This window comes from Bombina bombina, chromosome 10 (assembly GCF_027579735.1).
Source record: "Bombina bombina isolate aBomBom1 chromosome 10, aBomBom1.pri, whole genome shotgun sequence".
In the NCBI taxonomy this organism is placed as follows: Eukaryota; Metazoa; Chordata; class Amphibia; order Anura; family Bombinatoridae; genus Bombina; species Bombina bombina.
The window spans coordinates 141,481,559-141,501,252 of record NC_069508.1 but is presented as its reverse complement, the minus strand read 5'-3'; the positions used below and the strand labels follow the sequence as shown (position 1 = coordinate 141,501,252).

The 19,694-nt window shown below is 35.6% G+C and overlaps 1 protein-coding gene and 1 long non-coding RNA gene across 3 annotated transcripts in view; one reads left to right on the top strand and one right to left on the bottom strand.

Annotated features, from left to right (window-relative positions):
* Nucleotides 1-19,694, bottom strand: part of NEGR1 (neuronal growth regulator 1) — a 979,779-nt gene that overhangs the window by 427,221 nt on the left and 532,864 nt on the right. For both annotated transcript variants that reach the window (XM_053693351.1, XM_053693352.1), the window contains exon 4: nucleotides 17,180-17,311. In XM_053693351.1, coding sequence (XP_053549326.1) covers nucleotides 17,180-17,311 — 132 coding nt within the window. The remainder of the gene's footprint in view (nucleotides 1-17,179; nucleotides 17,312-19,694) is intronic.
* The window catches only part of LOC128640905 (uncharacterized), a 291,640-nt gene that overhangs the window by 214,182 nt on the left and 57,764 nt on the right, over nucleotides 1-19,694 (top strand). The window lies entirely within an intron of this gene.

The following is a 19,694-nucleotide window of genomic DNA, read 5'->3' as shown; positions in this document are numbered from 1 at the left end:
ATTCTTTTTTTATTTTCTGTAATTTAGTGTTTTTTTTTCTTCGTAATTTAGTTTATTGAATTGAATTGTAGGTAGTTTAGGTAATTTATTTAATGATAGTGTAGTGTTAGGTGTAATTGTAACTTAGGTTAGGATTTATTTTACAGGCAATTTTGTATTTATTTTAGCTAGATAGTTATTAAATAGTTAATAACTATTTAATAACTATTCTACCTAGTTAAAATAAATACAAAGTTGCCTGTAAAATAAATATAAATCCTAAACTAGCTACAATGTAACTATTAGTTATATTGTAGCTAGCTTAGGGTTTATTTTATAGGTAAGTATTTAGTTTTAAATATGATTAATTTATTTAATTATGTTAAATGTATTTTGTTTAATTTAAATAATATTTAAGTTAGGGGGGGTTAGGGTTAGGTTTAGACTTAGGTTTAGGGGTTGATAAATTTATTATAGTAGCGGCGACGTTGCGGTCGGAAGATTAGGGGTTAATAAATGTAGGTAGGTTTTGGCGACCTTGGGGGTGGCAGATTAGGGGTTAATAAAATTTAACTAGTGTTTGTGAGGCGGGAGTGTGGCGGTTTAGGGGTTAATACATTTATTAAAGTGGCGGCGATGTCCGGTCGGCAGATTAGGGGTTAATAATTGTAGGTAGGTGGCAGCGACGTTGGGGGCGGCAGATTAGGGGTTTATAAGTATAATGTAGGTGGTGGCGATGTTGGGGGCAGTAGATTAGGGGTTCATAGGGATAATGTAGGTGGCGGTGGTGTCCGGAGCGGCAGATTAGGGGTTAATAATATAATGTAGGTGTCAGCGATCGTGGGGGCGGCAGATTAGGGGTTAATAAGTGTAAGATTAGGGGTGTTTAGACTTGGGGTTCTGTTAGGGTGTAGACATATTTTTTATTTTCCCATAGGAAACAATGGGGCTGCGTTAGAAGCTGGACGCTGCTTTTTGGCACCTGTAATACCAGCGTTGGCTTAAGGTAGCGTTAGAAAAAAAAGCCTCATTAGCAACGCACCCCTGTTAACGCCAAACTCGTAATCTAAGCGATAGTGATTTAGGTGATAGAGGCATGAGTAATGAGATTTTGCTTTCAAGTTGCACTAAATTAACCATCACTTTAAAATAAATATTCAAATTATTCAGTATTCAAATAAAAAAAAAATTGAATCAATATATTTGTAATAATATTTCTAATGTTATCTTTACATATAATAATCAAATTAAGCAATATTCGAATTTAAAAAATTTGAATCAATATACTTGTATCTTCCATTGTATTCCCCTTGAACCCCTTAGAATATAAGCCTATGAGCCCAGCTGTTTGTAGATCGCCTTCATAAGAGCCGACTACAACAGTGCAACTCTCGGCAGGGCCCTCTACCCATTTGATCCCTATAAATGTTATCTTGTATACCGCCTATGTTTATAGCGCTGCATAATCTGTTGGAGCTCTACAAATATAATATCTATTTTGTATCAATTAACTAAATTTCCTCCCACAGGAACTATTTAACTTCTGGATAGTGTTTGTTAAATCGAATGTGACATTCAAAATTTTGAATGTTGATATTGAATACAATTATGAACATTCAAAAATGAAAGAATCATTCAAAAATCAGAAATAACATCTGTTTTAACAAATTTGAAGTTTTTTTTTACCTTATTGACATTCGTATGTCAAAAACAAATGTCCACAGGACTATTCATATCACAAAAACAAATTGTACTTTCGGCACATTCGCCTATCCATAGAAATAGGTACTACATCAGCACTTCTTAAATGTTCGCTATAGAAGATCAGGCTCTAGACTGGGATCTATATGAGATAGATAACTACTGCAAGGTGTGTGGAGAGAAAACTTTGGCTCAGTACATGAAATATGAGCTATGGGGAAAAAAAACAAAGGATATTATTGTAGAGTCCATGTAATGGAAATAGCAAGATACTTGGGATGGCAACTACATGACAATTTGGGCTAGATTACGAGTGGAGCACAAGCAAAAAGGGGTTTATCGCGGGTATTTGCATGCATCTGTTTTTTTTCAAATAGATGCAATTTTAATAGACTTTCTATTCTATTGTCAAATGCACTTTATTCTCTTGGTATCCTTTGTTGAAAAGCAATGCCTCTTGTCATTAGCTCATGAAATGTTGCCATCTAGCTCCTAGAAGTGCATTGTTGCTATGGAGCTGACGTTACCTATGTGGTTAACCGCTTAGCAGAGAGAAACACATAGGGGTAAAAACATATCAACGGAATTATCTACAACAATCCTCATAAAGTTTAATGGTGATTTTTGAAAAGTTGTTTTAAAGGGTTGTGATAAACCCCATTACTATATTCCAGCAATAGTGCAAAAATATACTGCTCCATCACATAAGAGCATTTTCTTTTTGCAGTTTTATGTACCTTTTTCAGGCCTGAGAAATAGGAGGATAGACTCTGGATGGTTTGAAATAAAATCCAAGTGACTTGGGGTGGAATTAGGCAATCCAGTAGAAGAGTAGAAAAACTAGAGCAATGATTGGAGGATTTAGGGTGCAGTCTGGATATGGTTGGGAATGTTTTGGTGGGATTTGGGTTGGCACCAGGACATAAATAGGGGACAGCAAAACTCCCAAAATCATAACTATTCTGTAGACTGTTGGAAGAATGGAAGCTCTGCACTAAACAAACTACATAGCTTTTAATTATCCTTTTTTTATGACCTCTGTGAAACACATCACATACTGGACAAGTTTATCTGTGAGCAACAGTAGCAACTTATTTAATAATTCTAATCATTGTTCAAAGTTACAAGAGTTGCAGGATACAGGGGATTGGAATGCAGAACAATATAAATATAGCATGGTACCTGCAGTATACTTGGGGGGATGCAAATGATGATGATGCATCATCTGAGCCATGTTGTCTGATTTTGGGACTACCCCCTTTACGACATGGGACTGATCCAATGATCATGCTATGTGGGACTTTGCTAAGGATCAATCCGACATAACAAAAGGGGGGTTAGCCACAAGATCAGGCAACACATCTCAAAGACAAACTTTGTTAGAGACTGGATAGAAATATACATAATTTTCACATAGGTGTATTCTTGCTATTGATGTTTATGACCCCCTATTTCACATTTTAAAAAATGTTTTAATATTTAATGCTGGATGGAATAAAATATCTTTTGAAGAAGTTCTGTTTTGAATAGTTTATTTATGTATAGATCATGTGTATTAGAGCTATACTAGCTTTAAAGAGGTGATCCTGAGCTTTGGAAATTAAGAGAACAGCCGCCGATAACATCAAAATTGGAAGTTTCTAAAGCTCCATTTGTGCTTAGTGATTTCACTTTTGTTAAAAAAATAATAAAAGAAAGATACATGGGGGCCGAACTATCAAGCTCCGAATAGAGCTTGATGCCCCTGTTTCCACGTGAGCCTTCATAACTCCATAACTTTATAACTCCATAACTTGTCCACTGCCTCTGAGGCTGCAGACATCAATCTGCCCTATCCTATAGGATATGGCTGATTGATACCCCTGCTAGTGGCTGATTGGCTGCGAATCTGCAGAGGCGGCATTGCACAAGCAGTTCACAAGAACTGCTTGTGCAATGATAAATGCCGACAGCATATGCACGCAGCATGGTATCATGTCCGCTTGCACATTAATAAATAGGCCCCATGGAATGAATTGTAGCAGACCTTTTGGAATGTTATCTGCAGCATACATTATGGAATATGTACTACAGCAGGATTAGCTATAGGGCACATATAGAATTAAAATGGCTGACAGTGATATCTCTTTCTTATTGCATGACTTTGCTCTTCTTTGGTCATCCTCAATTCCTATATCCACTGCAGCAAACAGTATGCACCACAGAGGTACAGTATAGTAAAAATGATCAATAGGATAAAAATGAAAGATGGATGAGGCCAATAGGTAGAGATCGTTACTGTCATATGTGAAAATAATAGAGCGAGAGGGTAAATTTCAAGGAGGCAGTAAACAAAAAAGAAAAAGTAAAAACACCAGAGGGAAGAAAATTAGTATAGGAGGATAACAGCTTCGGGGGAGGGGAAATGGTGATCGAGAAGGCAAAGAGAGGGAAAACATTACATCTGAACCAGATTCCAGAACCTATAAAAGCATTAATGTTGTAATGGGCGTGATGGTGTTGCTGCCCTGACAAGAAAAGATGACTGAGTAAAATCTCCGCTAAATGAGCAAAATGGAAGAATGCAGATGGAGTTTTAGAGAAACTCCAACAACAGTTTGGCTCAGCTACAATGTTTCCATAGAGATCAGGCACTAAGTGCAATGCATCTGGATTTTCAGCAGCTGAATGAATCCAAACTATGCATTTAAATCTGTACACCATAAATAATGTGAGGATTTAGTCTGAAATTAGATACTAGATTGTGTCCATCCTTCATTTATAGTTTACAGCTGCAGGGAACTTCTGCAGGATTTTGTTGTTTTGTTGTTTTAATATTATTTAAGATTAAAGGGACAAACAAATTAAACTGAAGTGCAAATAAATGTACTTCAGTTTTGAATAGAAGCAGTTTTGCAACACTTTAATGATAGATGCTACTGTGCATGGACAGATACATGTGCATCAGCATGCAAACACTCTTTATGAGTGTGCGTATATATGTCACAGGCAGACAATGCTTTCAATTAGGGAACCTGTCCACCATGGTCCAGGGCAAGCCAGCAGCACCCGCTGTTTGCACTTAAGATTCTATAAGAAAATGTTTTTGCAACCACACCCCTGCTTTCGCTAACACAGAAGAAGTTGCCTGATATGTGTTATTATGGATAACTTCTTAGGTAAAAAAGGGTTAAAATTGATTATATTGTTCATAATAGTGTTATGTTAGATACACTAGTTGGGAATGGCAGCTTGAAACGCTGAAGTGTCAATTACGTTGTCTTGAGAAAGGTTCACAGCATGAGCCGAAACGTCGACTTTTGTGATGCTACTATGTTAATAAAAATATCACTTTAATTCAACAAAGACCTGTGAGTGCCCTCCATTCTACGTTTGACTATATGAATATTATTTGAGGAGACACCTGGGCTATATATGTGACATCCAAGAGAGTGAGTGCATGAAGTAAATTATATATATATATATATATATATATATTACATTTATTTATTTATATATGTTACATATAATCTCTCACATAATTGAGAAAAATAAAACAGTGTTTACTGTTTCTTTAAGTTTAAGCTGCTGTCTAGCTGTTCCTTTGTTGCCCAGGCGATGTCACCATAGGAAATAGCACACTGGATTTTCTGAACTACATATTTCCCAACATGTAATGCTGGCTCCCAAGGACTCAGGAGGTTAAAAAGGGTCTGTGACAATTTTATGGGCAGGACATCAACACGAGGGGTAGAATCACAATATAAATAGTGTACGGGATCATGGGGCATGTATGGGCAGATGGTGGGTATATCTGAGTTGTCAGTGGGCATGTATGGGTGGTTATGAGGAAGGGCTAAGAGAAATCATGCAATTCAGGATATACAGCATTCTCAGTGGGACAGATAGCCAGAAATCAGAATCTGGGACTGTCCCACACAAATCTGGACAGTTAGTAGGTCTGGAAATATCCAGTGAATGGATATAGGATGAAACTAAATATTTTTTTTTCCCCATAATGAACAATTCCTCCGAAAAAATGTTTTGTCTGTGCACATAACTAAAAAACATTAATTTATTACCGCAAGCCCTATAACATAAACTACTGTAGCAGTTTTCTATTTAAAAGGGGGAACGCGGAGAGAGGAGGGATGAGCTGTGAGACTGAAATCCCAAATTGGGTCTGTCCAGCAAAAAAACAGGACAGCTAGGAACTATGTGTATCCCTTTAAAACATCTGCTTGGATGAATTTTACAAGAAAAGTGCTAATAAAATGCAAGAATATTCAATGTATCACACATCTTTTAAGTGCACTTTGGGAATTTAAACTTTTAGGTAAATAGAAACCAAGAAATAAAAAGTCTTTTTTTATGGGCAATACATTATATATAGTACTTTAACGTCTCAGCATGACTTCAGTTCTTCAGAGGTTTTTACATTTAGTAATTGCTTTTTTAAGTATATCGTTTACAAAAATTGAGAGGAGGTGTTATACTTAATGAATGTACAATATAACTACAGATCAACTTTAATATGAAATATAGGATTAATTCTCAGTTAAAATTCAAACTGCTTTTAGAAGGAGGAAAAGCACAGTATACAAATTATGTTCTATAAATCAGAACCAGCCTAATAAAACCTAATGGAATTGCTAATGCAATTTATGATAGTAAAATAAAATTAGATTACATTGTGAATATCTAATCTGCTTTATCTCCATCATGATATATATAACTTTCTTCAAACTACATATCCTTACAATGCTTTACAGTTTCTTCAACAAATGATGAGATTAATCAAGACAATGATTGCTTATATTGAAACCACATGTTTTCTTGCTGTTTAGTTTCTTTCATTTTTGGCTTGTCTATAAGTGAGAAAGAAGAACAGAAAATGCCTTTGCAACTCAGGGTCTCCACATACTTTATACTTGACTGTGTCAGTTAATTAACTAGTGGTGATTTTAACATCCAGAACTCTCAGGGTTTTCCCCTGTCTCTTGCTCTACCCAGGATATGAGTGGTAACTGGGGGGTAGTAGGAGATAAGCAAGAATATGTATTTATACATGTTAACATTTTCAAGATGGGGAGGTTTTTTGTGGGTGGAGCCACAGAAGGAGGGATTGAGCATTGGTGTGAGGTGAGCATGGTTGGGTGTGTCATGGCTGGAATATGGGCATGTCATAGGCAGAGCCAGGGCAGTCCCTGGCTTTGTTCTGGAAACTGGGACATTTGCAATGACCAGAGAAAGAGCTAGCCAGGCTTCCAACTGTGACAATCCCACATTATCACTGATCGTTGGGAGCTCTGTGTAATAGAAAAGGAAGACCCTTGGGATCACCCTCCACCCTTTATAAGTACCTTTATGACAATTAGTATTATCTTTATTTGAAGTATGCTATCAGATCTCACAATGTTATACAGAGAGCAGAAAAAGTAGAAACAATAAGGCCAGAATATGCAAACTGGGACAGAAAAATTTAGAGGGCTCTGTTCACTAGAAAGCTTACAGTTTAAGTGGTAGTTGAAAAGAAGCTTGTGGTTAGTGCTGATTGTAAACCACTGTCAGATGAGGATGATGAGTTTCCAGCTGAGAGAATTTGCTTTTTATATGGATTAAGCTGGCATGCTCCTCTGAAGGGTAACATTTTTAAAGAACGTTTAAGGCTTTGAATCATGGGAAGAGTATGATAGACCAAAGAAGAAAGTTTGACAAAAGATGTGCAGTACAAGAGAAGTCCTGAAAATGTGTTGATGATTAGATGGGCTAATAGAAAAAGATCAGAAGCAGAGCAGAACAGTTGCAAAAAGAAAGTGCTCAAATGAGTTAGATCATTTTATAATTGCCCTATTGCATGCATATACAATTATGAACTCTAATATTTTTGTGTATATTCCTTGGAAAAATTGGACCAAACATTGGGGATGTACAACTGCTATTGACTGTTTCTTAAGCATTCTCAGTTGACATGTTACTAAGGCAGATTTTTTCTTAATACAAAATGAAAAATAAAGTTCAAATCACACTTTTAAAAAGACATGAAATACTTTTAGATTATAATATAAAATGTTTAATTATATGAAGTCAATTTATTTTGCAGGGCAATATCATTATTTACTTTGTCCCATCTTCTGTCATTTAATTCTAAAAATTGTGAACTTTTCAGTGCCAGTTTTATTCAGCACCCTAGGTAGCTCTTGCTACATTTAGCCACCAATCAGCCATCGCTAACCAAAAATGAGCCGGCTCTTAAGCGTTCTTCCTAAGCATTCCTGCTTATTCAAATAAAGATACCAAGAGAACAAAGACAAATTGATAATAGGAGTAAATTAGTGTCACAAATACCTTATGATTTAGCTGCCAAGGGGTTAACTTTCTGTAGTTTTGTGCTAAAAACAGTTATTTGTTTGTTAAGAACTGTGTTGCTGTGTTTATGTGTGCATAGGATTTCCATTTGATATGCCAGACCGCTCATAAATACTTTGTAGTATACACAGAAGAGACCTTTATGACTCAAACTGTCAGCAGAGGGCATTATAGAACACAGAGCCTCAATCCAGAAACTACACTGGGGTCAGTGATAGGACAGCCAGCTCTGTAGATAGGTGCTTTAATCAGAAATAATGTTTCATGAACAAAATGAATGCAAAATATATGGTGCTTGGTATCAAAATACTTCTTACCATATAGGTGGTCATTCTTACAAGGGAAGCTGTTACGAATGGAATAAGGACCCATTGCTTCATGCCATCTCCCTGGCACAGATATTAAGACTAGTAAAGTATAAAATCTGCTTTTTTCTCTTTTATTTTAAAACTGTTTGTTTGTGTGTAATTTTGCTTGTAACAACTTTTTATTAATAATGCATGCTGCATAATATTTTTGGCCTAATAAATAATTCATTTATTAAGCTTTGGCCTTTCTCTAATATTTGATCCACGTTACTTAAAGGGACTGGTGGTAGATAAACTGTATATTTTAGGTTATTTTCTGCTAAATTGTTTTCTGAGAGTTAATGTGTAAGTCTGAGTTTTTCCTTAGGATTTTCCCTTTAATAAATCATAAGTTGTGGCAGTTTGGAGATAGTTATGGTGTTAGTTTAGTATGGGTGTCATTAAAGTGGAGTTTTGGGCATTTCTTTTAATCTAGTACAGACTAAAGAGTGTTGCTAATCCTTGCACCCACTGAACTATGTCACAAGTTTGCCTGGCGTAGCTAGATTGTGAGCTATTAGTGACAGTAGAAGGGGTCTGATAACCCTTTCGGTGCCAAACAAGTGACGGGCACAGGGTGGGTTAACCTTGTCCATCACAATTAGAAAATTGCTTAAAATTGAGTGCTCTATCTGAATCATGAAAGAAAAAAAAATTAATATCCCTTTAATTGCCACATATGCTTATTGATTGAAATTGATTAAAAAACATACAAGCCTCTGTTCAGCATATTTTGAAATAGGTAATTCACTTGAAAGCTAACCAATAATGAGCCAGATTACAAGTGAAGCAGTATTTAACGCTCCCGCTCGAGTGCTATGTCCGTTAGAAGTAGGCTTTTTGCTTGCGTCGGGTAGCACTTGTATTACAAGTTGAAAGTAAACTGTTTTCACTTGCATGCTAACCCGATGCGCATTTAAATCCTAAATTAAAATAGCACGTGTGCAATAACGTATTCCTCATATAAGTCAATGGAGCAAAATAAGTGGGAAAAAAACTTTCACCCTACTCACACGCAAACCCGATCCCATATTTTCAAGTGCACTAACCCGACATGGAAATATGAATATATTTACATTACATACATTCCAATGCTCTTCACATAGAAGAATATGTTCTATTTATTCATAAATACACACACACACATATATATATATATATATATATATATATATATATAGAGAGAGAGAGATATATATATATATATATATATATAGTGGAATTTTGGTATAATGTTTATCTATACCTATATATATTATATATGTATGATATATAGGTATAGCTATAAACATATATACATATATATATATATATATATATATATATATATATATATATATATATATGTCAAGAACATTGGATGTGAAATATTTATAGTGAATATACAGTATAACACTTTATTAAAAATTAATATTGCATAAATATGTTTTTTTTCATGTTTTTATCTACTTAACTGCAAAGGGCTCCAAATCACTTACATATATGGCTATGTGTGTGTCCATATGTATTTATGTGTCGGTAAATACATGTATACAAATATAAATACATGTGTCTGTACTTGACTCTCATACTCCATGCTTAACATTTGGTTATTAATTTTCAGGCACACTAATTTAGTGTACCCAATACCACCCTAACAAGCACTTTATTGGAGAATGTCTAACAGTCTCTTTCTTATAATCTCATTGTATCCCCGTTAATAATGTTTACGGGTTAGTTTGAGTACTTATGATCTTCAATGTAGCTTAGCTCCTAAGTCACCACATTCTTTGAACTTCAGGTCATTATGTGCATTTTCTGTATTCTCTGTGTAATTATATGTGCCTTTGCTTTAACTATGGCATTTATCTCCTGGTGTTTCCCTTTTGCATTCCCCTGTCACGCTGTATTCCAAATAATAGTATGCTCTCGGTAGTGCTAAATTTGCTATGGAGGTTTTGTAGAATTTAGTCTTACATTGTATAGATTAGGTAAGCAACAGGTGTGTTTGAATTTCTTTTAACCAATTAGATTTTAGGTATGTGTATTTAATAGGTGTGTCACATAGCACTACAGGCTATGACTACGGCTCAAAGCCGAAACGCGTAAGCCAGGCAGTGCCACACCTGCTGTGCTTTTTCTTGTGTATGCCTTTCGTTTTTAACTTTTTTGTAATAAAGACGTTTTATTGATTCACTCCAGGATTACCATTTTTCTATTTATGCTATTTTGGCCAGTTATTCCTGGATGATCGTGCTGTGGGGAGGTGTGTGTTTTCTACTTACAGCTACTGGGGGACTTTCAGTTCTATTCACACCATGGATTGGCTCTAGTTGACTGACATCACTACCAGTCAATAGGATTCGGCGCCCGGTGAAAGGCGATCAGGAGAGACGCTGTACATTCCCATACCCACGAGGACGCCAAGCAGCTGAGCCGGTGGAGAGACGAGCACTCGGAGGAGGTATAAGGTACCCGTGCATCGCAGATCCCATTAATTCCGGTAAGAAGAAAGCAGGCTTGGGCAGCAGTGGGGGGACTTACTCCGGTACTTGCTTCTTTGGCTATCTGAAACCGTCATACCGCTTTGATCTGAAGGCTGGATAAACTTTTGTAACATACCATATATTAAGCTGGATACAAGTGGTTATCAACCACATATTGTTTTTTGCGCTACTGAGTTTTTTTTCTCTTTGTATGCTTGACTATTTTGGGTACATTGCTGGCAGTACCAACACTCAGTGTTTGCGCTAATCTACACACACATCACACTAGTTTTGGGCTCCCCACAGCAGTATGGACGAAATGGCTCACACTTCTATACAACCTCCTATACAACCTCATATTCAGCAATTTTATTCCTTGATGCCTTACACAGCGAGACAAGAAGGGACTGTAAACAGTGAAGTGATTTTCTCTGAGGATAAGAGTGTGCTGGCACTCAGTTCACTTTTTGACATGATGGAGAATCTACTAATAAAAGAGTCTAAAATTCAGTGGGACAGTTGGACAATTGAGAAATACCGTTCATTAAAAATGATCCCAAGAGGCCTACGAATCTTTAAATTCCCCACTTTTGATGTGGATTGCAATGATAAAGATTTTGTAGAAGAATGGAACCAAGTTTTATCTAATTTTCACTGAATCTGATGCTTCTTATGTTACAGTATAAAGTTAAACAACTTGAAAAAGTTAAATCAGAAATTGCAGAGTTACAGGCAGAATTAAACTTACGTAGTACAGTCCCTGATTTTGCTAAATTTGATAATATCCTTAGAGGCATCCTAGCTACTAGCAGATCCACAATCATGGAGAGGAAACACACCAAATTTCTTAGAGATAAAAATGACTATCTTAACAACACAGTATACATATGGAGCAAAAAACAAAGGGCCACACTTAGACAAAATCAGACCAGGTTTGGGAGGAGAAGAAGGGGACATAGGAATAAACAAAGACAAACAAACAATACTAGAAATGTAACTTTTACTGGAAGTGATACTGAGTATAGTATAGATCGTAGTGATGAAGCATCAAATACTCAAACACAAGGTCTGATTGATAGTGTAAATACTACCAATAAACCTCTGTTTGTAGGAGAGACACAGAGTAATTTACAAATTGCAAATAGGTCTGACTCTACCTCCTCCATATATTCAGCTGAGACATCACAAACACTTATTCCCAAACACAATTCTAATTATTCTATGTACCCAGCATCTGTACCCCTGCCTGGCTTACACTACACTGCTGCACAAACAGGGAACATAGGTCTTATGGAACAGGTTTTTCCCCAGGACCAGATTACACACAAAGGGGGGGGGACCAATCCCAAGACACAAGCTTACAACAATTCACAGGGACAGCAGAGATACCAGTTGAGACAAGCCAAACCAATCTCAAAGTACAAATAAATGCCACATATAATAATGTGATCAATCTTTCATCTGTATCGCTCACTATTGATCAATTGAAAGTACTTAGTTTGGGTCTTAACTTTTCACCCACTAATGATTTTGACGTTTTTAAAACCTTATTGGATTTAAATAAATTCATTAGAAATATCACTTTGCTAATACTACAGAGGTTGCTGACATTGAACAACAGGGGGCTTCAGCTAACACTGAATCTCTCTCTTTTTCACAAACCTGTGATGTGGTCTCTCTTCAACAATTACAGTCAGAGTCCCTTCATAACATACAAGGTACACAAAGTAGAGGCCCTTCTATGAAGGGTAAATCTACTTTTTACCCCATACAGGTAAGGGGTAATATTGTAGAAACCTTCTACAATAGGGTGGAGCATGATCTTATTGCCTTAAAACAGACCTAATAAACACCCTAAGAACAACCTAAGTTTCAGGGAAAGAACAGCAGTTAAGGAGCTAAAAGATAACTCCAGTATTACCATAAGAAAAGCCGATAAAGGCGGCATGACTGTTGTACTTGACCGTGAAGCCTATGTTGCAGAGGCATTAAGACAACTTAACAATAAGGATGAATACTCCATCCTTAAAAGTGATCCAACTTCTGTCTTCAGGAGGGATCTTGTGGATCTTTTGGATGAGGGAGTGGAATCAGGTTTTATTGATTCGACAACTTTTGCATATTTGGTTCCTGACTTTCCAAAGATCCCAGCTTTTCATCATTTTCCCAAGGTCCACAAGTCCCTCTCTGAAGTTAAGGGTCACCTAGTTGTGAGTGGGGTTGATTCCCTGTTGTGCAATTTATCTGAGTGGGTGGACAGCATCCTACAGCCGATTGTAACTTTTCTACCCTCATACTTGCGGGACACAAAACATGTGTTACAGATAATGGAAGATGTTGTTTGGACATCACATTCTAGATGGTTGACTGTGGATGCTGTCTCACTCTACTCGTGCATACCACACGACAAAGGTTTAAATGCAATATGCTTTTTTCTAGAGAACATCGCTGATTACACTGAAGATTTTAATTGTTTCATCGTGAAGGTAGTGGGGTTCCTCCTTACACACAAATATTTTGTGTTTGAGGGGGTGTACTATCTCCAAAGATGTGGAACAGCGATGGGGGCGAAATTTGATCCCTTGTATGCTAATCTTTTCCTAGGATTCTGGGAGTTTTTCCACATCTTTGGAGATAGTAACCCTTTCCGTGCCTATGTATCTACATACAAGAGATATATAGACGATTTGATCTTCATATGGACAGGAACACAAATTCAAGCAGAAGAATCTTGCACAGATCTTAATCTAAATTATATGAATCTCAGATTTACATTTGAATCTAATGACAAGACTGTCAATTTTTTAGATCTTACCCTTATAGGGCTCCCCAATGGCAAAGTTAAAACAGTTTCCTACAGGAAACCTATCTCAGGGAACTCAGTGCTTTTTGGTACAAGTTGTCATCCAAAACATGTCCCTGAAGCGATTGCCAAGGGGGAGATGATCAGGCTCAAAAGGAACTGTTCAGACGACAGTGACTTTAGGATACTAGCTAGGGACCTTGAATCCAGGTTACAGCAAAGAAAATACCCTAAAAAAGCCATCTGTAGGGCTAAACACTCAGTGAATTTCAAAACTAGAGCTAGTCTCCTGGCTGATAGACAGGATACTGACTCTAAGTCTTTCAATGGAGTCACCTTTGTTACCACACATAGTGGGCGATACAATGACATCTGCTCCATTATACGCAAACATTTTAAAATCCTACAGGCTGATGACAAATTAATTGAAACAGTTAAAAGTGGGGTTAGGTGTGCATACAGGAAAGGTCCCACTCTGGGTTCTCTGCTGTCTCCTACTGTGCTGCCTACTAACATCAAGGATGCCTGTGCTTGGATTAGACATCAGGGTATGCACAAATGTGGTCACAAGAAGTGCAAACCCTGTGATCTTGCACGTACAGGGAATACTTTCACAAGTTATGTCACAGGAAAAACATTTAACATCAAAACACTTCTAAATTGCACCTGTACTAATGTCATATACGTACTAAACTGCTCATCATCCAATATATAGGTCTCACTTCTAGAGATGTAAATACTAGAATTAGGGAACATATTTCCTCTTTTACTACAGCTAAATCAAGTACCCCTGTAGTACAGCATTTTGGGGTATATCATGGAGGTAATCTCTCTTCTTTTTCTTGGAGTGCTATTGAGAGGGTTCACAGACCTAAAAGAGGTGGTTCAATTGATCGCATACTGGAGCTGAGGGAGGCATATTGGATTTTTATGGGCACTCGTATTCCCAGTGGCCTCAACTCCAAGTATGACATCATGAATTTGTGGTAAACCCACTCGTTAGGTCTCTGTATACTAGATTGAGTCTTGTATTTCTCATATGTATTTTACGTATGTGACTCTCATACTCCATGCTTAACATTTGGTTATTCATTTTCAGGCACACTAATTTAGTGTACCCAATACCACCCTAACAAGCACTTTATTGGAGAATGTCTAACAGTCTCTTTCTTATAATCTCATTGTATCCCCATTAATAATGTTTACGGGTTAGTTTGAGTACTTATGATCCTCAATGTAGCTTAGCTCCTATGTCACCACATTCTTTGAACTTCAGGTCATTATGTGCATTTTCTGTATTCTCTGTGTAATTATATGTGCCTTTGCTTTAACTATGGCATTTATCTCCTGGTGTTTCCCTTTTGCATTCCCCTGTCACGCTGTATTCCAAATAATAGTATGCTCTCGGTAGTGCTAAATTTGCTATGGAGGTTTTGTAGAATATAGTCTTACATTGTATAGATTAGGTAAGCAACAGGTGTGTTTGAATTTCTTTTAACCAATTAGATTTTAGGTATGTGTATTTAATAGGTGTGTCACATAGCACTACAGGCTATGACTAAGGCTCAAAGCCAAAACGCGTAAGCCAGACAGGGCCACACCTGCTGTGCTTTTTCTTGTGTATGCCTTTCGTTTTTAACTTTTTTGTAATAAAGACGTTTTATTGATTCACTCCAGGATTACCATTTTTCTATTTATTCTGTACACACATATATACATACATATACATCTTTAGACATTTATATGTATGTATCCCTATGTTACCTATGTTAAAGCCCTTTGTAGCAATTTTATTTTGTAACACCTGAGATTTCATATCTTTGAACCCTTATAAACTTTGTGTGCAATATTGTTTTTTAATAATTTTTATTAGATGGTGTTATAATGGGTGTAACTGTTAACCAGAGCATGGAGAACATGTTATCCCAACAAGCATTAACTTGAATTGTGCTCAAGCGATTGCATTTAATTTAATTTAAACTTGTAATACGAGGGAAAAACCTGATGTGGGCAAACACAAGCAATACACTACTTTTCGCTCGCACTTGACTGTTAGCGCTCCACTCGTAATCTGGCTCAATGTGATTGGATTCTACATGAAAAACACACTTAATGCACTAGGGACAGTCTAGTCAGAATTAAACTTTCATAATTCAGATATTGCATGCAATTTTAAACAACTTTCTAATTTACTTTTATCATTAAATTTGCTTTGTTCTCTTGGTATCATTTTTTTGAAAGCTAAACCTAGGTAGGCTCAAACTAATTTCTAAAACGCTGAAAACCACCTCTTATCTCAGTTCATTTTGACAGTTTTTCATAGTTAGACAGTGCTAGTTCATGTGTGTCATATAGATAACATTGTGCTCACTCTTGTAGAGTTATTTAGGAGTCAGCACTGATTGGCTAAAATGCATGTCTATCAAAAGCACTGAGATAAGGGGTAAGTCTGCAGAGGCTTAGACACAAGGTTATCACAGAGGTAACAAGTTTTTTAAAATCACAGTGTTGGTTATGCAAAACTTGGGAATGGGTCTTAAAAGGATTGTCTCTCTTTTTAAATAATACAACATTTCAAGTAGACTTTTCCTTTAAGTACAATCCAAGAAGATGAACATTTTTGTCGCAATTGATGCCGAGATCAGAAAACACACATTATACTCATACATTATACATCATCCATTTCAGTAATTGGAAGACAATTCCTGCCCCAAAGATACCTGAAAACCCCACAATCAAACCAGAAAGGAGGAAGTGATTACAACTCCCACACTGCAGTAGGTGAGAGCCATAGCAGTTAAACAATGCTACTTGTTAACACTCAATGAAAAGAAGACGTTTCACTTACAAATTCAAAATCTTATTGTTTCTATTTTTTACAGTCTGCAACTAATGCACCTGCAGTTGGCGCAAAATGCGTAAGAATTGCCTTTTTTGGAATCCCTCCATATGTTCTTTGTTTTCATGGAATCAATAAAATGTTGAACTGCAAGTTAACGTGTGTGAGTGTGTGTGTGCAATAGCTTCTTTGTGGTGAATGATGAACTATTTAATTTCTCAACTTATCACCATCTTTCTTTCAATAAGTAATGAACTAAAATAAGTAGCAAAGAAATCAACAAACAGGTAGATTTTCCAACAAAATAATTTACTGAATGCAGTATCCTGAATATTTTTTTAAAATATTTTCATCTGACTTTTGGAAGCTATAGAGGCCATATTTCTCATTATAGGGTTAAGCTTTTCTTTTTTTATGAAATACAAGGTCAACAGAAAATAAAAATTACTTGGACAATCTCATATTGGGTTATCTGATAAAGTGTTGCCGTAAGAGATTTTTTAACTACTGTGGTCAAAGATCTATTGTCCTTGGGATATCCCAATACCTGTGCAATTATTTTTGGATTTCCAAGATTATATATTTGTTGATAGCTTCAAAATACTGAAATTCATAAAAGCTACTGATCTAAAAGATCATTTTCTAGAATGTCTTTGCAAATTTGTAGATGCCTTTGGAAAAAGTTTTTGTTACTTACAGTTTACTGTGACTTTCACTTTTTTCGCAACTGGGAAGGACACGTCATTATTAGCGGAACATTCATATTCCCCAGCTTGGTCTCTTGTAATGCCGTAAATATCCAAATATTGACCACTCCCAAATGGTTTTGCTAAAATAAAAAGTGAAATCATTTAAGTATAGACTACAAGCAGACAAGTGAGCATATATATGAAACAATAATTTATTTCAATGAAATATGCAGCAATAATCTTCAAATGGTTCATTTTGCCTTATCCTATAAATATGCTGTTAAGCATACGCATTTCTGTCTCTTGGATTCCATTATTACTCCAACTATGCTCTATATGTTTTCAGTTGTAATGCTATATATTTTGAAAATTAAAAAATAAAGAACATTTTTATACATTTTTACTATCAACATACAGTTTTTTTTAACCATGTTCCTATGTTGAAAAAAACTTTTTTCATGTTTTTGAGAAAGTGCACCCCCCAACAATAAAGCTGTAGGAATCATTCCTTTAAAAAACTGAGCATTATGTCCCAAGCTCCTAGTTTAAAAATCAATTTATACATAATTTAAATTTTCTATGAAACAAAAATTAATATGTATAATATATACATAATACATGTTTTCCTTGTTTAAAGTTCATGTACATTTACAAAGCTAGAGGGGGCAACATTCAAGTGATTTTTAAGTTGAATTACTTAAAGCCCAGTATTAAAAACAGGGGCACTTTAAGTCATTAAACTTTACAATTCTGCTTCTTTTTTTAAAATACCTTTTTGTTACTGTAAACATACTGCCGATCCTCCGGCCGCATTGCCTTCAGCATATCGAGGACGATCCGGCTTCCTCTAAATCCTTGTGTGCCTCACGAGATGGATGCCAAAGGGAGCACACAATGATTGGAGGAAGCCATATTCATCATCGATCTGCTCAATACTGAAGGAGATGGGGTTGGAGGATCAGTGGTAAGTTTACAGTAACTAAAAGTTAAGTATTTCTAAAAAAGGAGCATAATAACATTAAATGACTTAAAGTGCCCATGTTTTTACGAGTATTATTAAAATACTGGGCTTTAAGTCATTCAACTATACAATCACTTTAAGAATTTGGTAAATTCTTGGAAACGTCGACCATTGAAATATATTACATAAAACAGTCTTGGTACACAATACCTTTCTATACCTTGAATTCCAATGTATAGAAAGGTTGAAGGTTAAGGTGTCAAGAACATTTTGTGTACCTTGTTAAAATTATTTATCTGTTAAGGTAATCAGAAAAAAACATATTGGTGATGTTCTATTGTGTTTAAATATGTATAAAACAAACAAAAATCAAAATGTGTTTCCATATACAATAAATGCAGCAGTCATACACTAAAATAATTATTTTACACATCCTATATAGTTTAAACAATTATGCTAGCACAAGGTTTATGTTTATATACCAGGAGTGTCCAGTGAGCGGTGAGCATGAGACAACTTGTTGCTTAATGTGATCTGCACTTATACATCAAGTTAAAGGGATATAAAAAACCCAAAAAAATATTTCATGATTTAGATAGCTTACATAAATTGAAACAACTTTCCAATTTACTTCTATTTTTCTAATATGATTCATTCTCTTGGTATCTTTTGTCAAATTAAGTAATTTTACTGTTTTTTTCTGGGTTTTGCAAATCAAGAGCAGTTTATATATACACCCATTGAAAAGGCTGGGGGAATTAATATCCTGGTTTTCTTTTGCTGTGACCAATTAGGTAAAGGTGTAAATTAACTTGTGCTCTGAGCTAGCCAATCACAAGTTCAGCAAATTTTTACCAGATTGTAACTAGAATAACAAATACAATAGATAGTACAAAAATGAATGTAAAAAAGGAGTAGTTTGCACAGCAGGGGACAACCACCTGATTTTTTTTTTTATAATAGTAAGAGTTTGCATTCAGCATATAATAGTAATAATAATAATAATAATTATTGATGTTGTTGTTGTGGTAGTTGCTTTGTATTTGCAAAGCAACATCAAATTCTGTAGCGTTAAATTTTGTTTTCAAGAAACAATAAAAGACAAAAATGAACCAATCATAATCAATTCTTGATACCAGCTTTCTTCATGAGTTCTATATACAATCTTCCATAAAAAATATTGTATTGAAAAAGAATGTTGCATTGCTTGAATTTCTTTAAAGTTTAAATCCTTGTTTATTTATTTGTCTAGAAAAAGTAAACATTTAACAGAATGAATTCTTCAAATCCATTCACAGTTGCTACAGTAATTCTAAGCAAGCCTAAAGAATTTCGATTCCCAAGCATAACAGATGCGGGTAGTGTCTATGCACAGAAGAAAACGGAAAAAAAAAAAAAAAATGATTATGAAACACTTACACATACTAATCTTCAAACAAACCCTCAAAAAACAATGACATTAGTTTACAGATCAGCAGTGAATATATAATGTTTTCATTCTAAATAAAGCAAATACCTTTTTTTTTTAAGATTGCATAAAGAATGTTCTATTGTGCAATAGT